This window comes from Bactrocera neohumeralis, chromosome 5, assembly GCF_024586455.1.
Source record: "Bactrocera neohumeralis isolate Rockhampton chromosome 5, APGP_CSIRO_Bneo_wtdbg2-racon-allhic-juicebox.fasta_v2, whole genome shotgun sequence".
Lineage (NCBI taxonomy): Eukaryota > Metazoa > Arthropoda > Insecta > Diptera > Tephritidae > Bactrocera > Bactrocera neohumeralis.
In genome coordinates, this window is record NC_065922.1 from 4,211,619 (window position 1) to 4,228,735 (window position 17,117).

The following is a 17,117-nucleotide window of genomic DNA, read 5'->3' on the forward strand; positions in this document are numbered from 1 at the left end:
ATTAGGCTTTCAGTGAGGGAATATATTACATTATTAAAGTAAACAAGACTCGTCTCATTTTCACGCAATATCTAGCTGTCTCACTCTCTCGATTCTCTCGGTCTCGCTAATTGATTTCTAGTTCATGGCTAAGTGTAATATCAACAATGAAAGAGCATTCATTTAAATTTAACGGTTTTGTCAGAAGGTACGCCCCGCCATTACAACCGAGACCATTAAGTACGAACAAACGTCCGATGCGACTGCCTTTATGCCGCGCATATTTCCACTCATTTGCATAACGGCAGTCTTCAATGTAACATCGCCGCACTACGCACATATCTAGGGAATAAATCCGCGCCAATTTCAGCTGCCATGCATGGACATTTCGTGTTGATTTTCGTGTTGAAATACGCGATTGAGTCCGATGCGACTTATAGCATGGAGTTGCCGGACACCTTGTGTAACTCAACGATACGCTACAATGTGAGATATGCAGTGAGCACTATTGTGAATAGATACTTCGTGCCAAGCTCCAGCGATATGATGGTGTCCGCCCATGCGAAGCACAAGCAATCGTGGCGCCTCATGCAAGATTTGCTCACTTGTGCGACGCCATTTATGTTTAACATCAAACTGCAAATCGAAACCATAGAAGCGCCACGCTTCCCAACCCACGCAAGAAATTACAATCTGCTGCTTATTGATGGACAGCAGGCGTTAAGGTGAGTATGCCATTGCAGATAGACTAAGAACCGTTTAAGTCTAACTAAACTCATTGTTCAATACACAAAGTGAGCTGGATCCCGCATTGTATACGAAGGACTTCGACTTCCCCGAGCACTATTTGATACTCCTAATAGATCCAGATACATCTCTCATGCCGAATCTGCTCATCACCAGCATCTTGAGCTACTTTTTTCGCAACTATCTCATCAACGTCAGCCTTTTGTATGAGAGTAAGCCCAATTATGTCGAAGTCTACACATATTTTCCTTTCATGGATAGAAGTACGTGTAAGGCGAACAACGTGCGTTTAATTAATGCGTACAATGGCACGTGGGCTAAGCCATTGGCGACGAACATCTTTCCCAACAAGCTCACCGATTTTCAGAATTGCTCGCTCACAGTGGCTGTCTGGGATTCGCCGCCGTATTTAAGTTACTACCCCAATCGAAGTGGCTTTGCGCAGTTGGGTTCTTTCGAAGGCGATATGCTTGTCGAATTAGCGAAGAAGCTCAACTTCAGCATGGAGCTGGTGGAGCCAGCGAACGATGAGCAACGCGGTCGCTACTTGGAGAATGGCAGCCTAACTGGCGCTTTGCAATTGGTAGATAAGTCTTTCTTAAGCATTTCTTCCATTAAATTCATCAAAAATTTATTACTATCCAATCCATTATTCTAACATAGTACTTGCTCTCATCTCCTCTTTCTTACACAGCTGCACGATCATATGGCGGACTTAAGTTTGGGTTGTTTCCGTTACACTGTAGAACGCTGCGCGCTGCTCACTGGTGCACTGCCGTACTATCAGACCTGGCAAATATTTGGTGCCCAGTTGACTGGTCAAACCTACTCATCCCTGGAAATATTCACGTTCCCCTTCGACGCTGGGACTTGGTTTGGACTCTTATTCAGTTTGCAATTAATCCTGCTTCTAGCCTATATTGTATACCATCGCAGCAAGGATTCAGCGCTTGCCCACATTATGATTGGTTATCCGAGACCACGGTCCCCCTTAATCAACGCATACAGCTTGTTTCTCGGTATTGCCGTGCAACGAACTCCACGCACAAACTTCGCACGTTTCGTACTGATTATGTGGATCATTTATGGTTATGTGATGCGCAGTGCCTATCAGAGCTTTCTCTATCAACTACTACAAACTGATCTCTACCGTACACCGCCACAAACTGTCTTCGAACTCATCAAAGCCGGTTACTCGCTGGTAATGACCCCGTCTACACTGCGCACGGTGAATGTGGCCCCCCTGATACGTAGCGGTCGCATACCAATTATATTAAACAACAGCTCATATGAATGGAAGACTTACGAAATGGTGGAGCAAATAGGTGGAAAGTTGGCTGGCGTTTCGCCAAAAGACTATCTCACTTACTACGTGATGTCGAAGGGTGAACGCGGTGCTTTCTATGTGCTGCCCGACCGATTCTTTGCTCACCACATCACCATATACTTCCCGAAGCATAGCTACTTGATTGATCGGTTCAATTTCTTACTCATGCAACTGCGTAGCGAAGGTCTGATCGATTACTGGGCTGAGAAGTATCTAGACGTGAGTTACTTTGATCCAGTTGCGGCCGTGGACAACGATGCGCTGGACTTAGACGACCTGGGTGGATTGTTTTTGATGTACCTGGCGTTGGTTGCCTTGGCGACGCTGGTATTTCTTGCGGAATTGCTGTGGGGCAGATGGGGATGGACAATGTGATAGGTTTAGCCAGTGCAAAACAAAGAGTTAAAAATTGAATTTAAATATACTTGATGTGAAATCCATTTTAGTTTTTCTTTCGTATATCTGAGAAGCCAAAATGCAATGGAAAAAAAAACTGGCAAACTTTTGTTAACTTGGTTATAGCCGCGTAAGCGCTATCTACGCCAGTAAAGAAGAAGAATAATTTTGAGATAATTTATGGACGAACTTAGTAAGAGTGAAGCCCTACCCAATAGAATGATAAAGGGTCCTTAACATCTTTAATCGTTCAAACTTCCGAAATTTTTCACTTTAGACAAGAAAATTGTACTAAAAAATCGATTGCTGGGCTCTGTTTTGATTGAAGATTTATTATCTAGGGTCGGACTACATATGAAAATCGCTGTTGAACTCTCAAATGTCTTTCGAATTGTATAACTAAATATTCCTCATTTCTCAACGGACCACTCTCAGCTCGAACTTTGACCTTCTCCGTATAGCATACCCATTTTGTAAAGCAAATTTACAAATTGTAAACAAGTTCGCGCCATTACGGAAATAAACTACATAAATACCGCGCCGATCGCTATCTAAAATTATAGACCCATCTATGTAATTTCGCGCCAACTTCACTATCACGAAAATCTTAATGGATCGGCTTATATCATACTCATGCAGCAACAGCGTCAACATGTTGGCCGTGCATACATAGTGCCAACAAGCGTAGGGGTGTGTAAAAAATTCAGCGTGCCATCGTAAAATGATGTCCGCTAATGGAAGTGGAACGTCCTAGGTTAACTGGTTAAGAGCATTTCGTGTGCAACGGATGCGTCAGACATGCAAGTGAAAGTCGAAATGGCCTAGAGCCGCTTACCGAACAGTATGCTAAATAGTTCGTATGTGGGACTGGCGGAAGCCAGTTTGCGGAAATTGATTTCGCGTAACAATCGACATGGATATGATTTTGGGTGACCTTGGGAATGGCGGTTTTGAGAATACCGGAAACTACACACTGGTAATGGCCATTGCCTGGACAATTATTCACGCTTATGGGAAATATAATTCAGCGCCATTGGTTATATCGCAGTATGCGAGCAAGCGTCAGACACACGCTTATCAGGCGCAGCTTATCGAAGCTGTGATGGTGTATTTGCAGCGCCGGCACTATCGTGTCTTTCTTATGGAGGAGGAAACGCTCTTCGGCAATGAGTCTCACTCTGATTGGGGAGATTTTTCTGAAGCTGCAATTTGGTTCATCGACAACTGGAACTCCTTTGAGTAAGTTGATAGCTCAATGCTACCTAACTGTATTATTATTTCTATACATCACAGTGAGCTAGCGATGGATTTGGAAGACCCCAAGAGCACATATAAACGCAGTGGTTTGTTTGTACTCGTCTACACCGGCAACGAAAGCGAACGCTTAACAACAGTTAAGCGTATATTCTCCCGTTTTTTCGAACTTTTCGTTATAAATATAAACGTTTTCTTGCTAATGGACACAACTGCGTTTGTCTACACCTATTTCCCGTTTACGCCGAACAAATGTCATTCGGCCAAGCCCGAACTGCTATTTTCGTTTCGCAACAACCAGGCAAGGTTCAAACCCAAAGGTCACCAAAAATTTTTCCCCCCTAAAGTGCGCAATTTGCATGGTTGTGAGTTGGCTATAGTGACATGGCACGATCCACCATTTATAGTTTTGGATCAAGATCCGGATAGCGGCCATATCAAATCGGTCGAAGGTATCGAGGGCTTGCTGATCACCATTTTAGCAGAAGCTATGAATTTTACTATAAGAATTGTGGATCCACAACCTCGAGATCGCGGAGCTATTTATGAAAATGGGACACTTACCGGCGTCACGAAAATGGTGAGTAGAAGTATTCTTGCTGCAGCAATATTAATTTTAAAATCCCACGCAATCCATAGATAGCGGAAGCTAACGCAAATATTACGATTATATACATAATGTATGAGAAAAAAAGGTCTCAAGTTATGGATGCGACCTTTTCGTACATGAGCTTTCCTTTATTGCTCGCCATACCGCATGGACGTCCACTCTCTCCGTTGCAGCGGCTATTGAGACCTTTTAAGTTCATAATTTGGACGCTGATTGGCTCCAATATCGTGCTGGCCGTGCTCCTCATATACGCACTCAAATTTCTAGGCAGCAGCCGTCTTGTTTCTTTTGTCTTTGGCAGTAGCAATCGAATTCCGTTCAGCAATCTGTGGGCCTCGCTTTACGGCAATGTTATTCATAATCAATTACCATATCGCAACTTTTCGCGTTATCTCCTGGGTCTGTGGCTGCTGTGCACATTGGTTTTACGCTCCGCGTATACCGGACAGCTTTTCATAATGTTGCAGGATGGTCGCGCACTCACACCGTTAAAATCATTTAAGGAGGTAGTCGAGCAGAATTTAACAGTTAATACCGCACCAGTGTTGACCGAGTTACTGAGTTCAGCGCTTGGCGAATCGTCTATTGGTCATATTGACGGCGGTAAAAATACTATGCCGAGGATATTGAAACGAATCGCTCACGGTTCTAAGGAAGCACTGACTATAATCGAACCAGCATTGCTTTACTACAACTATCAACAGACCACGGAGGATGAAAGGGTGGCAATTCTGCCGCAAAAGTTGATAATGACGCCGCTCACAATGTATATGCCCAAACATTCCTATCTGCTTTGGCCAATCAACAGAATTATTCTCGAGTTCATTGGAGTAGGCATAGTCGATAAATTTGAGAAAAGTTATCGCTCCATTAACCCGATCACTGAATCAGAAGAGCCTGTGAAGTTGTCACTGTTCCTGCTGCTGGGCATATTTAGCCTCTATGGAGCTCTAATGATTCTATGCATTCTGATTTTCCTCTTGGAGCTTTGGACAGTTCGATCGCCTTTGACTAAAATGCTGATGGATTTTTTGAACTATTAAGCGAGGATTGCAAAAAAAATATTAATGAAATGTTAGAAGAAAACCATGTAATATAACTTAGAGAAGTAATCAAATTGTTCCTAGCTTTTTTAACACGAGTTCTGTGTATCCGAATAAAAATCGCTTCTATAAAAATCTGAAGAGTTACAGTTATTTGTATTGGATACTTAGTGGTAATTTGGAAGGAATTGGATAATTTGTGTGGTGACTATGTTATTATTTATCAGTTACGAATGCTAACGTAGCTGCTAGAAGGTCTTATATCCATTTAACTATGAATCACACCTAAAGAAAAGGCAAAAGATCTACTTACTAGTTAAACCAATGAAGCTGCTTTTATTCCGATCATTTTCTATGTTCTGTCACATAGTGAATATCTGAACAGTCCTGGTTTGGAGCCATAAAGATAAGGTTCCGTTGATTTTTGGGTATTGCACTTTCTCTTTTCAAGTCATTCGTTCGACAAAACCTTTGATGCCTCATTGAAATAGCTATGTCCAGGGTAATCAGTAGAGATTATCTTATTACGACCTAATTAATTCGACCTTATTGAGTGTATTATTTTGAGTTATTAATAGTTGAGTAGAGAGAAATAAAGTCTTTCGCACCTGAATGTGAAATCAGATCCGAAACTTTTCCTTCAATTGGAGGAGTGTTCTATAAAAAGCAACAAGTAAGGAGCTTCAAATACTCCCCCACAGTTCCCTTATACCGAGATGCTCTCAGAGAGCAAGAGTGCAAGTTATGAGGCGGGTGCGTATCGGTGCGTATCTTGGCTGCATCAATATAGTGGTTCGAGTCAATGTCAGGACCTCGAACCGTTCACACACTGGAGACTTGTCTTCCGTCTATCACAACATGATCGATCTGGTTGGTGGTTTTTCGATCCGTAGACAGCCAGGTAGCTTGATGAATTTTCTTATGCTGGAGTCTGGTACCACAGATAACCATATTTTGGGCACCTACGAGGTCGATCAGCCTCAACCCATCAGGGGATGTTTCATCATGAAGGCTGAATATATGTTGTGCCAAAGATACATACATTCTTTGCCCACCCTGGAGTTAAATTTGCCAAGTACGAGGTGGGGGCAACTCTCATAGGTGCGCTCCAAGCGCTCATAGAAGGCATCTTTGGTCACATCCTTCTTCTCTTCCGTCGGAACTTGGGAAATCAGCGATATGTTGAAGAATTTCGCTTTGATACGGATTGTGGCTTGTCGTTCATTCATCGGGGTGAATGTCAGGACTCGGCGACGGAGTCTCTCTCCCACCATGAATCCCACACCTAATTTGCGCTCCTTTATATGACCGCTGTAGTTAAATGTCGCAAGAATCTACTTGTCTCAGGTGGTGATGTTAGCATTTACTCTTACGACATCAATCAGCTGGGCAGCGGCACCTTCCCAATTAGGGAACAGGGATGCATGCCCTTAAATCGATATCCTTAATGCGCACAACCCTGGGCAGGGATTTTTCGTCTTCTCACTTTAGCTCGCCTTAAAACGGTTGCTTTTGGCTACCTAGAAGGTACTTGGTCTAAGACCGGAAGTCGTGAGCTGCTTGAGTCATATGTAAAAGAATCGATCCAGACCCACTCCCAAGTAAATGGCGCTCAGAGAACTTTCCTCACTTGCATGAACTTCTGCATATGGCTCTATTATAATATATTCTATAAATTACGAATAAAATAACAGTTCAACAGTTTTTTTCCAAAACAGTTTCAAAAATATCTCCAATAGATAAAAGGTAGGAAAGCTTTTACGATGCGTGCAAACCTAAATATACACAGTCATAATTTTATTTGAAAGTTCTCTTAATGAGACATTTACATTTAGTAACCACTTGGGATGTTTACTCCCATTTCCAAAGCCTTTCAACGACTAAAACAAAAGCACTCAGAACGTTTCCGGTAAGCCAAACATACCAAGCTCCGGACATTTGTTGCACCGTAACCTTTGCTATTGGTTCCTCGGATCCACCGTCAAATCGCAGACTCATATCCAGCAGCTCTCTAACCCCTTTCTCCCACAAACCCACCGTGATGTATTGCAAAATGATGTCATTGAAGCGATGTAAGAGCATGGAATTGCTCGCCATGTAGAAGCTTAACTGTTGCGTAAACACCCGTTCCTCAACCACGTGGACGCCCTTGGTAAAGGACGAATTGTAACGCTTGAAGTAACCCACATATTCGTATGGCGTCAGTATGGCAATGCGCCGATCTGACTGACGCACCAATTCGAAACTGTCGGTACGCGATATGTTCAAGACTTGCGCGCTCGAAGAAATCACGGGCAAGTCGTTTATAGTGGCCAATACATCTTCGGTCATGAGCAGCTGGTAGTTCTGACGTAGCAACTCCTCAATTGTATTCGGTGGCGGTCGACCTATATTGGACTTAATCAGGTTGTACAAGAACGCCTGGTAAGAGCTGCGCAGCAACATAGTCATTATTAGCCAAAGCATTAGAACGTACCGTGCGAAATTTCGCCGTGGCACCTGACGGGGTGGGAGTGCTCCGCCCAAACAAACGTTAAACATATTTATTCCCGGCATATGATTCGTAACGCCAAACACAAAGTGACTTCGTGATACGCCCATCAATGAAAAAATCAGCCGAAGCGCAAAGACGCCCAGGTAGATGAACAGCAGCAGACGCCAAATGTGGCTTCTAAATGGTAGAAATAACTTTCTAAACGGCGAATAGGGCTCCAGGTTTGAGTTGACAATGAAGTTCAAACTACTGAGGAAATAAGGAAATGTGGGCGTGAAAATGTCGTCTTTAGCTGGCATTCTATATGGGAAGGCACCAACTACGAAATCAGTTCCGTTCGCAATAAGCTTGTTGGAGGTGATTAAATTGGTTAACAGATTAACATGTGACTAATTTCAAATGTTTTATGCTCACCTCTTTAAAAACCACACCTTTCTTATCCAGGGTATGCGAGCTCTCGTAGTCGTTAAGCAAACGAAATTTCAAAGAAAAATTTAGAGTTATTGCCAAATATTCCAACAGCTTGCCTTCAATGCCTGCCAGTGCACCGACTTCGCCGCTCTGTTCCTTCAAACTGCGGTATGGCATTTCCTCCCAAGTGGCACAAACCAGAGCACAGCCATGTAAGTCCGCCAGTTTGTCGGGATAGAAGTTCGTATGCCACCACCGTGAATTGGTGAAGCGGTTGCTTATAGTCGGCGCCAACCCTTTGCAATGGAACTCATTGAAGGGGTGAATATTGTAGAGCAGCGACAAGTTGGTCAACGCATACACCAAGACATTGGCATCGACTATGCCTAAAAACCAATTAAGCTCGAATATTTCGAAGAGCACATCATAGTAATGCGCCGAGTCGAAGGTGTGTAAGACAATAACGAAGTAGCCGTTCGTGTAGAGGTGATACTTGGCGAACTCCGCATAGAGCGAGCTACAGGATTGAAGCAGAAAAGAACAAAGCTATGTTAAGTACCACCAAAAATTGATCAACGCTCTCCACACGAACTTTAATGAAGTCGACGAATCGACCAGCAGTACGTTATAGTGACGTTCATGATCGCCCGGCACCGGTTCACCCATACCAATACGCACTGTAGCGTTTTTACCCGATGACCGCAGGACATTTTCCATAATGTCATCGAACAAGTAACGCCTTTCCGGCTGCTGAACAAAGGCGTAGAGGTTGTATGTGAGCACCTTTCGGTTGCCGATAAAGCTGCTCTGCACCATCTCCACAATAGCGGCAGAGAGATTTCCAGCAATCTCTGCGTAGTCGGGACCATCTTCCAGGCCCTTTCTTTGCGCAAACATAGCATTACCACCGAGGAGCAGCGATAGAAATACAGCGACATACAAAACCGTTTTAGGACACATTTCGAAATTCTCGGAGAACTTAACTTGGTTCGACCGTACCCAAAAAATTAACAGCAATGAACATCCGCTAGCCTCGAGATTCTCTTTTATATGAAAAGCCACACACTTTGTTAATAACACACTCGGTTATCTTTCTATAATTTTGCTAATGGAATTATTAACATAATTCCACAAAATCGCCATAAAAATATAATTAAATCGCTGTTATCACTAACTCACGGACAAGTGGATGAAAGTGAAACCGGAATTTTGCGAGGACTACAACAACAGTTAAGTGTTATTGATGTACACAGGACGAGTACACATATAAAGTGACAGTCTTGCGCCCGATTTTCGGGATTATAGTAATGCGAGTGTATTCTAAAATATTTTCGACCTATTTAAGTCACGCCATTAGTCAGATTTAATAATTTCTTAGGAGACCAAACACTCCTCGGCTACTCGTCGACGAATATTTTGCGATGTATTTTCCTAATATCCAAGAGTCTTTCCCTAGGTGCCTTAAAGTCCCGAGTTCAGACGTAGAGTAAGATCGGTCAGATATAAAATAGTGGGAAACTCTCCTAAGCTGACTCCAAACCACAGTATCGGTTATGATTTAGTACTCATCAAGTAATTACCGACATTTCTGTTGATAGGAATCCTATCCTGATTCTGATATATTTAAATCATTATTATTTGGACATATACAGTTATAATATTCATAAGAATTTTCTCGGAATTTACTCGGCATTTCCCCTCACATACTCGACAAAGAATACCACCAATGCGATGACCCACAGATAACATTGAACCTCAAATATACCGTAGAGCTGTGTTAGCGTCAAGGATGGCTTATGTAAATCTAGCCCCTCTTTATTCGCATGTATTTCCCCAACAAACAGCCGTGACCAGTGATTGATTATGCCACTCGCGCGTAAATTTCGCAGTATTCTATTCACCGGCATTGCCAAGTAGGAGTGTTTCGTAAAGTAGACGGAAATATGATGTTCGTAGATATCCTCGTTCAATATAATGAATTTACCGTTTTTCTGTTCACTGATCATATAGTATCTGAGAAAATCACTGGGCGTGGATGCTGCCAAGTTTTTCTCCGGATTATCCTCCAAAACAGAGTACACATCGGTATCGCTAACATTCATCATCAGTAGTTCAATCTCTCGACTTTCCACTGCCTTAATTTTGGACATAGAGTCGGCGGTGGACGCTGTCACAACCAACTTGTATCCACGGTGAATCAGCTGGTCCAAGGTCGCAGGTGCCGAGATGAGCTTTTGCGTACTGAAAAAGTCATAGAGTAGAGCTTGATAGGAAGACCGCAACACTGAGGTTAGTAGGAGCCACATGACGAATATATAGCGCGCAAAATTTGACGACGGTTCGGGTATTGCTATTTGAGCCAGAAGAATACCCGTCCACATGAAAATCATCTCTCTGATATGCAGTATGCCAAAGATAAAGTATAAGAGGCGTAGGCTTAAACGATGTAATATAAAAGCTAGGAATATCGGCAATAGATAGAAGATCAGTAAGGAACTCCAGACGTAAATATTGAAGGGATACGTTAAGATTTCGTACGTGGACCAAGGTTCTTGCTTCGCTAATACGGCGAGTACTTGATTGGTTTGATAAAACGTCAACGACGAGGTGAGCACCGTTGAACGTTCCAGTGTACTTCGAAAGCAACCCAAACTTAGGTCGCCCGATTTTTCACTCAACTGAAATAGAAAACACGAAAGAACGGGCAAAGGTAAGGATTGCTGTCATTCCTACCAAAAATTGTAAATTTTTTTTTAAATAAATACTTGGATATACGCACCATTTTAATGGCCCCCGTTAAGGTTCCGTTGGACATTACCAACCCACGTTGCTCGTTGCGAGGCGGCGTCTTATAATTCACATCAAAATTTAATTTAGTTATCAAAAGATTTAAAAGTTCGCCTTCCATACCACCATACTGCAACTGACCCTGCTCGGGATCGGGCAGCGTTACATAAGGGGGCACATTCCACAGAACTGCCATTATGGTGCAACCGTAAAAGTTTCGCACCTTATCAGGGAACAGTGCTGAGGTGCTCATCTCAGTAACGGATTTACCACGATTCAATTGAATCGGTAGAGTGCTCTTGCATCGCTCGCGCGAAAACGGAAAGTACGTATAAAGCTCTATACCGGTGCCGTTAACTTCCACGAGCACGTCGACATTTAAAATATAGTGAAGCCAACAATAATCGAAAATCTCCGATAATTCCGACATTAGATGAGAACGATTAGTAACCGGAGGCATGATCATCAAATAGAATTCGCTGAAATCATTTCGCTGGGCGTGAAACCCAGGGTCCATGTCACTGAAAGAATATTTGAATAACGATAACATTTGCAAGGGTTATGCAATATGTCTTGACTTACGCAAGCGCTTCGTACGAGTCGATCAATAATATGTTGTATAAGTCGAAATTCTTCGCCTTGGGCAAACCCTCATGTACATTGATCTCCACCTTCATTTCCTTTGCGGTCTTTAAGACCGACGTCAACAAGTCGATGAAATAATCAACAGCTCCGTCCTCTCTTGTGCGCATCGAGATCGAATAACTCTTCGTATGTTTCCTGAAGAAGTTCGCTTGGTAATGCAGGATTGCACCGAACATATGAGAAAACTGCGTGCTTGTGGTTGGTAAGTTGGCTGCCCCATAAGCCTGCACGCAGCAAAGCGGCAACAGGCAGGCAGAAATTGCGACACGCACTATCGTCGACCACATATCAATTGCAATTAAACAGAAAATTTCATTTACTGGGCCTCTAACTGCGCGATTTACCTACCATTAGTGCCATTAAATTAAAAGCCTATAATATTCGTGGAATGGCCTCTAATGAACTTTGAAAGGTAAGGCTGACACTAGGCGCACCCCTGCAGCCATTAATCATCTGAAAATCCATATAGTACAGAGTCAAAATAGTGGACTCCGATGCCTAATATAAATCCGTTGTAATATTTTGGTTTTATTAACGCAAAATACAGAAATCGATGTTATTGCTTTGCAAAATTTTTATTACCTAATAATTGACTTTATTTGTTTCAACATGATACAAAAATTTTAAAAAGCACATGTGTGTGCGTATGACACGTTTTTCTTTATGTAAATATGTAGTAGCTTTTAGCTTAAATCGAATTGTTATAAAAACTTTATAAAAATAAATGCACTTCTGGGTTTTTTTAATATTTTTCACATTTTTCCTTTTGCTCTTACAGCTTTTGCAAAAGAATGGAGGAGGCGCCACCGCCACCGTTGCAGATGGAAGCGCAACCGAACTCGCCAGGTTTCAGAGCATGCGATAGGTGAGTCACTAAACGGGCACCTGACATGCCGATTGGATGGCCTATGGACACAGCACCGCCATGTATATTCACTTTGGCTGGGTCGATGTCGAGTTTCTTTATATTAGCCAAAACTACCAGCGAGAAAGCTTCGTTGATTTCCCACATGGCAACATCTTGCTTGTTTATGCCGGCACGCTGCAACAACTTTGGCACGGCGAAGGCGGGTGCAATGGGAAAATCGATTGGATCTGTTTCGGCATCCTGGAAAGCTACTATACGTGCAATTGGTTTCAGTTTTAAGCGTTCGGCGGCTTCAGCAGTCATCAGCACTGTGGCAGCACCACCGTCATTTAGCGTGGAGGCGTTTCCGGCTGTAACCGTACCATTCTCCTTCTGGAATACGGTTGAGAGTTGACCAAATTTGTCGAAATTGACGCGTTTGAATTCCTCATCTTCGGTGATTGTCACTTCCGGTTTGCGTTTTAATTGTATTTTTACTGGTGCGATTTCAGCATCAAATACTTTTTCGCTCCATGCTTTTGCTGAGCGCTTGTACGATTGTATAGCAAACTCATCCTGTTCTTGACGGCTTATACCCATTTTCTTGGCTGTATTTTCTGCGCAATTGCCCATATGAAATTTGTTGTAGACATCGGTGAGACCATCAAAGACAATACCATCGATTAGTTGGATTCCTCCGTAGGGTGTAGCGCCACGTTTCATGTAATATGGTACATTCGACATGGACTCCATTCCTCCGGCAACTACAATTTCTGCTTGGCCGAGCATCAGCGACTGTGCTCCCAACATTACCGCTTTCATACCAGAAGAGCACACCTTGTTCACTGTTGTGCAACACACGTTCTTAGGCAAGCCGGCAAAGATCGCTGCCTGGCGTGCGGGTGCTTGGCCCAAGCCGGCAGATACGACATTACCCATAATAACTTCATCTACCTGGTCCTTGCTGATACCGGAGCGTTGTACCGCAGCCTCAACTGCTACTGCTCCTAGTTGGGTCGCCGATAAAGGTGCCAATTGGCTTTGAAAGCTACCAATTGGTGTACGGGTGGCGGAAACAATAACCACTTCATTTATTTTCGAACTAAATTTACGTGATTGAGCGCAAAGCGAACGTGCAGCTTGCAAGAATGCGGCCATTTCGGTGGTGTTTGCTAAAAAAAAATACTCTAAATTATTAACTTGAATACCACCTATTCTAAAATATAGTGACCTTCGGCCCAACAGGTTTACCAGTAAGAATCCAAATGTATTTTTCCGAGCTGTCAAATATTGCATAACTAATTAAAAACAGAGATGTTTTACATAGTTGTTGTTATGTTCATATTCTATGGTGCTGTTTTAAACAATCACTTTTTAATATTTATAAATTAATGTAATAATTAAAAAAAATATATATATAAAGCATATCACAATTAAATAAAAAGGTAAAATATATAAACGATAATCTATATCATATGACATAATAATTGTAAGTTCTACTTCGAATATCTTTAAAATAATCAATTTAGTTATTTTGTTTTATTTATCAAATAATTCAGTTCATACTTTTTGAACCATTTCGAGTGGAGTTGGCAACGCTACCAAGAGCTTTCCTAACACTTCCTTACCTGTCAACTGTGAACGATGGAAGAAATGAAATGACAAATGTCTTATTTTGGAGAAGAACAAGAACACAAGTAAAATTTGCAGATTCACTCAACTAAAAACGAAAATTATTAAATAATTTGCAAATTAAGTTGTTAAGGATAAATTTTCCATCAAAATGACTACTGGAGCCGTGCCAGCAGAAGGCGTTCGTGAGAAAGCACTGGTGGAATATAGAAAAAAACTGCTAGAGCATAAGGAAGTTGAGTCGCGTCTTAAAGAAAGTAAGCACTTATCCCACACCTAATAGACTCAAATTAAACCTTGTTTATGCTAATCTCTAGAGCGTGAGGAAATAAAAGAACTTACCAAGCAATATGACAAGTCTGAAAACGATCTTAAAGCATTGCAAAGTGTTGGCCAAATTGTCGGTGAAGTTCTTAAACAATTAACAGAGGATAAATGTAGGTATTACATATCGGTGCAATATTAGCTCTTTATAAATAATTATTTTTTATAGTTATTGTCAAAGCTACAAATGGACCACGCTATGTAGTAGGTTGCCGAAGGCAATTGGATAAGACCAAGTTGAAATCCGGCACTCGTGTTGCTTTGGATATGACAACCCTAACTATCATGCGATATCTACCGCGAGAAGTAGACCCTCTAGTATACAACATGTCTCATGAAGATCCAGGAGAGGTGAAATATTCTGCTATTGGAGGTCTTTCTGAACAAATTCGCGAATTGCGTGAAGTTATTGAACTACCACTGTTAAATCCAGAACTTTTCTTGCGCGTTGGTATTACACCACCAAAGGGTTGTCTGTTGTACGGACCACCTGGCACAGGAAAGACCTTACTAGCCAGAGCAGTAGCTTCCCAATTGGATGCCAATTTTTTGAAAGTTGTCTCTTCAGCTATTGTCGATAAATATATTGGTGAGAGTGCACGTCTCATTCGAGAGATGTTCAACTACGCCCGCGATCATCAACCCTGTATTATTTTTATGGATGAAATCGATGCAATTGGAGGACGTCGGTTTTCCGAGGGCACATCAGCTGATCGTGAGATTCAGCGTACGCTTATGGAACTGTTGAATCAAATGGACGGTTTTGATTCCCTAGGTCAAGTTAAAATGATAATGGCTACCAATCGTCCTGATACGCTTGACCCTGCTCTTTTACGTCCTGGTCGTTTAGATCGTAAAATTGAAATACCACTACCTAATGAGCAAGCTCGGTATGTCTCTTTAATATCTATATATTTTAATTTTTTAAAATTGAAAGTACATTTTTTTATAGAATGGAAATTCTTAAAATTCATGCTGCAAAAATTGCCAAGCACGGCGAGATCGACTATGAAGCTATTGTCAAGTTATCTGACAATTTTAATGGTGCTGATTTAAGAAATGTGTGCACGGAAGCAGGTCTCTTCGCCATCAGGTAACAAATTATGAACTACAAATATTATTATTTGTTTTTACTCGTATTGTTTCTATATTTTTTTAGAGCTGATCGCGAATATGTTATACAGGAAGACTTTATGAAAGCTGTTCGCAAGGTAGCTGACAACAAAAAATTAGAGAGCAAATTGGATTACAAACCTGTATAAATTAGATAGATATGAGAAAAATAAAATTTTCTACAAATTTCTCGATTTAAAAAATATATTTTATTTAAAAAATAATTTCTTAGAAAAAATTTGGTTAATTCAAAAACTATTTTTGCTTTTCCTCAATCCGACGTTTCTTGCGTTCTAGATAATCACTCACATTGTCATATCGCTTCTTAAACCAGGCCGACACATCTTCAGGCTTCCACACTTCTGACCTGAACCGCTCCTCTATCATATCAATCCAGTCAGTTGATATTATTGGCTGACTATCCGCAATGTTCGATATTTTCAAGCTAAAACGTTCATCAACAATACCAGTTGCATAAAGCCTTTCATTTACGAAACAAATGTTGCTTATAATCACATCCGGATAATTAAGTTTTGTGAGCTCCTTTATAAGCCATTGATCCTCGCCGCTTTTACTAATTTCGTAAATACCAACACTTTCATCCGGTTGATATAACAATACAGCGGCTTCAAATTTATTTTCAATATTCGGGCGCAAGCAAAGTCTTAAAGCAGGTGCTGGCAGATCAATCTTGGACTTTTCTTGGCCACTGACGAAGTTCCAAATACGTAAAGTTTTATCTCCGGATATGGAAACAATGGTATCGTCACTCAAAAATGCTACTCCAGAAACAAATTCTTTATGCCCAAGACAATAGCCGTGTATATCATATGTTTCAGGATAATTAGTTATACGGATTTTGTCATCTCTATCACAAGTGATAATATATTTAGAATCTGGCGTCCATAATACATCGTAGACTATGCTGAGGTGGCCGAGTAAGAGTTGCGGTTCCTCTTCGAAATTTATACAATCATATTTATAACAATCTCCTGACTTATCTGTCACCAAAAGCATTTTAGAGTCTTTGCTAAATGTTAGAGCACTTGAAGCACGTGCCAGTGGTCTCACTGACACTAATTTAGCGTGTTCAGGACGGCATTGGTAGAGCAAGACAGCCTTTTGACCTGCAGTAGTTATAGCACATAAGCAATGATCCGGAGAGACTTCGACATGAAGAATGCTAGGCAATTCTGGTTTCACTTCTTTTAATTTTTTCGTCTCTTTAGATTGTTCACTGCCACCCTCGCCGTCAGTATCAGCAATACCTTTTGGGGCTTTCAGACCGACTTCAGTCAAATCTTTGGGTATTTCTATTTCTTTAAAAATTTGTAAATCGTTTGGATTTACGAAAATCACTTTTTTATTCAAAGCAATTACCAGTTCAGGTTCGGCATAAAAAAGCGTCGTCATTATTGTATATAAATATTTTTACGAAAATAAGCACAAATGTTAACGTTGCAATTTACCCCAATTATTGACATACATATGATTCTATGACAGTTCAC

General features: G+C 41.5%; 7 protein-coding genes across 7 annotated transcripts; 3 read left to right on the top strand and 4 right to left on the bottom strand.

Moving 5' to 3' along the window:
- Window positions 1-859: 859 nt before the first annotated feature.
- Window positions 860-2,428, top strand: LOC126758140 (uncharacterized). Its single transcript, XM_050472213.1, has 2 exons — window positions 860-1,309; window positions 1,421-2,428. Exons 1-2 carry the CDS (start codon window positions 860-862, stop codon window positions 2,426-2,428), a joined length of 1,458 nt encoding a protein of 485 aa, XP_050328170.1.
- A 934-nt stretch (window positions 2,429-3,362) lies between these two features.
- Window positions 3,363-5,356, top strand: LOC126758141 (uncharacterized). Its single transcript, XM_050472215.1, has 3 exons — window positions 3,363-3,688; window positions 3,743-4,283; window positions 4,343-5,356. The coding sequence occupies exons 1-3, from the start codon at window positions 3,363-3,365 to the stop codon at window positions 5,354-5,356; spliced, it is 1,881 nt and encodes a 626-aa protein (XP_050328172.1).
- A 1,851-nt stretch (window positions 5,357-7,207) lies between these two features.
- LOC126758142 (uncharacterized) lies at window positions 7,208-9,221 on the bottom strand. The gene is made up of 3 exons (XM_050472216.1): window positions 8,854-9,221; window positions 8,265-8,778; window positions 7,208-8,197 (listed from the first exon to the last, which is right to left on the bottom strand). Exons 1-3 carry the CDS (start codon window positions 9,219-9,221, stop codon window positions 7,208-7,210), a joined length of 1,872 nt encoding a protein of 623 aa, XP_050328173.1.
- A 722-nt stretch (window positions 9,222-9,943) lies between these two features.
- Window positions 9,944-12,139, bottom strand: LOC126758144 (uncharacterized). Its single transcript, XM_050472218.1, has 4 exons — window positions 12,128-12,139; window positions 11,631-12,037; window positions 11,041-11,569; window positions 9,944-10,939 (listed from the first exon to the last, which is right to left on the bottom strand). The coding sequence occupies exons 1-4, from the start codon at window positions 12,137-12,139 to the stop codon at window positions 9,944-9,946; spliced, it is 1,944 nt and encodes a 647-aa protein (XP_050328175.1).
- A 104-nt stretch (window positions 12,140-12,243) lies between these two features.
- On the bottom strand, window positions 12,244-13,797 carry LOC126760391 (acetyl-CoA acetyltransferase, mitochondrial). The gene is made up of 2 exons (XM_050475989.1): window positions 13,772-13,797; window positions 12,244-13,712 (listed from the first exon to the last, which is right to left on the bottom strand). The coding sequence occupies exon 2, from the start codon at window positions 13,696-13,698 to the stop codon at window positions 12,466-12,468; it is 1,233 nt and encodes a 410-aa protein (XP_050331946.1). The 5' UTR covers window positions 13,699-13,712; window positions 13,772-13,797; the 3' UTR covers window positions 12,244-12,465.
- Window positions 13,798-14,199: 402 nt separating this feature from the next.
- LOC126760392 (26S proteasome regulatory subunit 10B) lies at window positions 14,200-15,812 on the top strand. Its single transcript, XM_050475990.1, has 5 exons — window positions 14,200-14,429; window positions 14,490-14,609; window positions 14,666-15,386; window positions 15,449-15,589; window positions 15,656-15,812. Exons 1-5 carry the CDS (start codon window positions 14,324-14,326, stop codon window positions 15,756-15,758), a joined length of 1,191 nt encoding a protein of 396 aa, XP_050331947.1. The 5' UTR covers window positions 14,200-14,323; the 3' UTR covers window positions 15,759-15,812.
- LOC126760393 (tRNA (guanine-N(7)-)-methyltransferase non-catalytic subunit wuho) lies at window positions 15,796-17,115 on the bottom strand. Its single transcript, XM_050475991.1, has one exon. The coding sequence runs from the start codon at window positions 17,020-17,022 to the stop codon at window positions 15,865-15,867; it is 1,158 nt and encodes a 385-aa protein (XP_050331948.1). The 5' UTR covers window positions 17,023-17,115; the 3' UTR covers window positions 15,796-15,864.
- Between the last annotated feature and the right edge of the window lie 2 nt (window positions 17,116-17,117).

What these genes read in the sequence shown, in the direction of transcription:
- LOC126758140 (XM_050472213.1), top strand. Translation starts at nt 860, where the DNA reads ATGCCGAATCTGCTCATCACCAGCATCTTGAGCTACTTTTTTCGCAAC. An exon ending in TAACTGGCGCTTTGCAATTG is followed by an intron (nt 1,310 to 1,420) that starts GTAGATAAGTCT and finishes TTTCTTACACAG; the next exon opens with CTGCACGATCATATGGCGGA.
- LOC126758141 (XM_050472215.1), top strand. Translation starts at nt 3,363, where the DNA reads ATGGATATGATTTTGGGTGACCTTGGGAATGGCGGTTTTGAGAATACC. An exon ending in GACAACTGGAACTCCTTTGA is followed by an intron (nt 3,689 to 3,742) that starts GTAAGTTGATAG and finishes TATACATCACAG; the next exon opens with TGAGCTAGCGATGGATTTGG. An exon ending in TTACCGGCGTCACGAAAATG is followed by an intron (nt 4,284 to 4,342) that starts GTGAGTAGAAGT and finishes CGCAATCCATAG; the next exon opens with ATAGCGGAAGCTAACGCAAA.
- LOC126758142 (XM_050472216.1), bottom strand. Translation starts at nt 9,221, where the DNA reads ATGTGTCCTAAAACGGTTTTGTATGTCGCTGTATTTCTATCGCTGCTC. An exon ending in GATTCGTCGACTTCATTAAA is followed by an intron (nt 8,779 to 8,853) that starts GTTCGTGTGGAG and finishes TCAATCCTGTAG; the next exon opens with CTCGCTCTATGCGGAGTTCG. An exon ending in AAGGTGTGGTTTTTAAAGAG is followed by an intron (nt 8,198 to 8,264) that starts GTGAGCATAAAA and finishes ACCTCCAACAAG; the next exon opens with CTTATTGCGAACGGAACTGA.
- LOC126758144 (XM_050472218.1), bottom strand. An exon ending in GACTCGTACGAAGCGCTTGC is followed by an intron (nt 11,570 to 11,630) that starts GTAAGTCAAGAC and finishes ATATTCTTTCAG; the next exon opens with TGACATGGACCCTGGGTTTC. An exon ending in TAACGGGGGCCATTAAAATG is followed by an intron (nt 10,940 to 11,040) that starts GTGCGTATATCC and finishes TTTCTATTTCAG; the next exon opens with TTGAGTGAAAAATCGGGCGA.
- LOC126760391 (XM_050475989.1), bottom strand. Translation starts at nt 13,698, where the DNA reads ATGGCCGCATTCTTGCAAGCTGCACGTTCGCTTTGCGCTCAATCACGT.
- LOC126760392 (XM_050475990.1), top strand. Translation starts at nt 14,324, where the DNA reads ATGACTACTGGAGCCGTGCCAGCAGAAGGCGTTCGTGAGAAAGCACTG. An exon ending in CTACCTAATGAGCAAGCTCG is followed by an intron (nt 15,387 to 15,448) that starts GTATGTCTCTTT and finishes ATTTTTTTATAG; the next exon opens with AATGGAAATTCTTAAAATTC. An exon ending in GCAGGTCTCTTCGCCATCAG is followed by an intron (nt 15,590 to 15,655) that starts GTAACAAATTAT and finishes ATATTTTTTTAG; the next exon opens with AGCTGATCGCGAATATGTTA.
- LOC126760393 (XM_050475991.1), bottom strand. Translation starts at nt 17,022, where the DNA reads ATGACGACGCTTTTTTATGCCGAACCTGAACTGGTAATTGCTTTGAAT.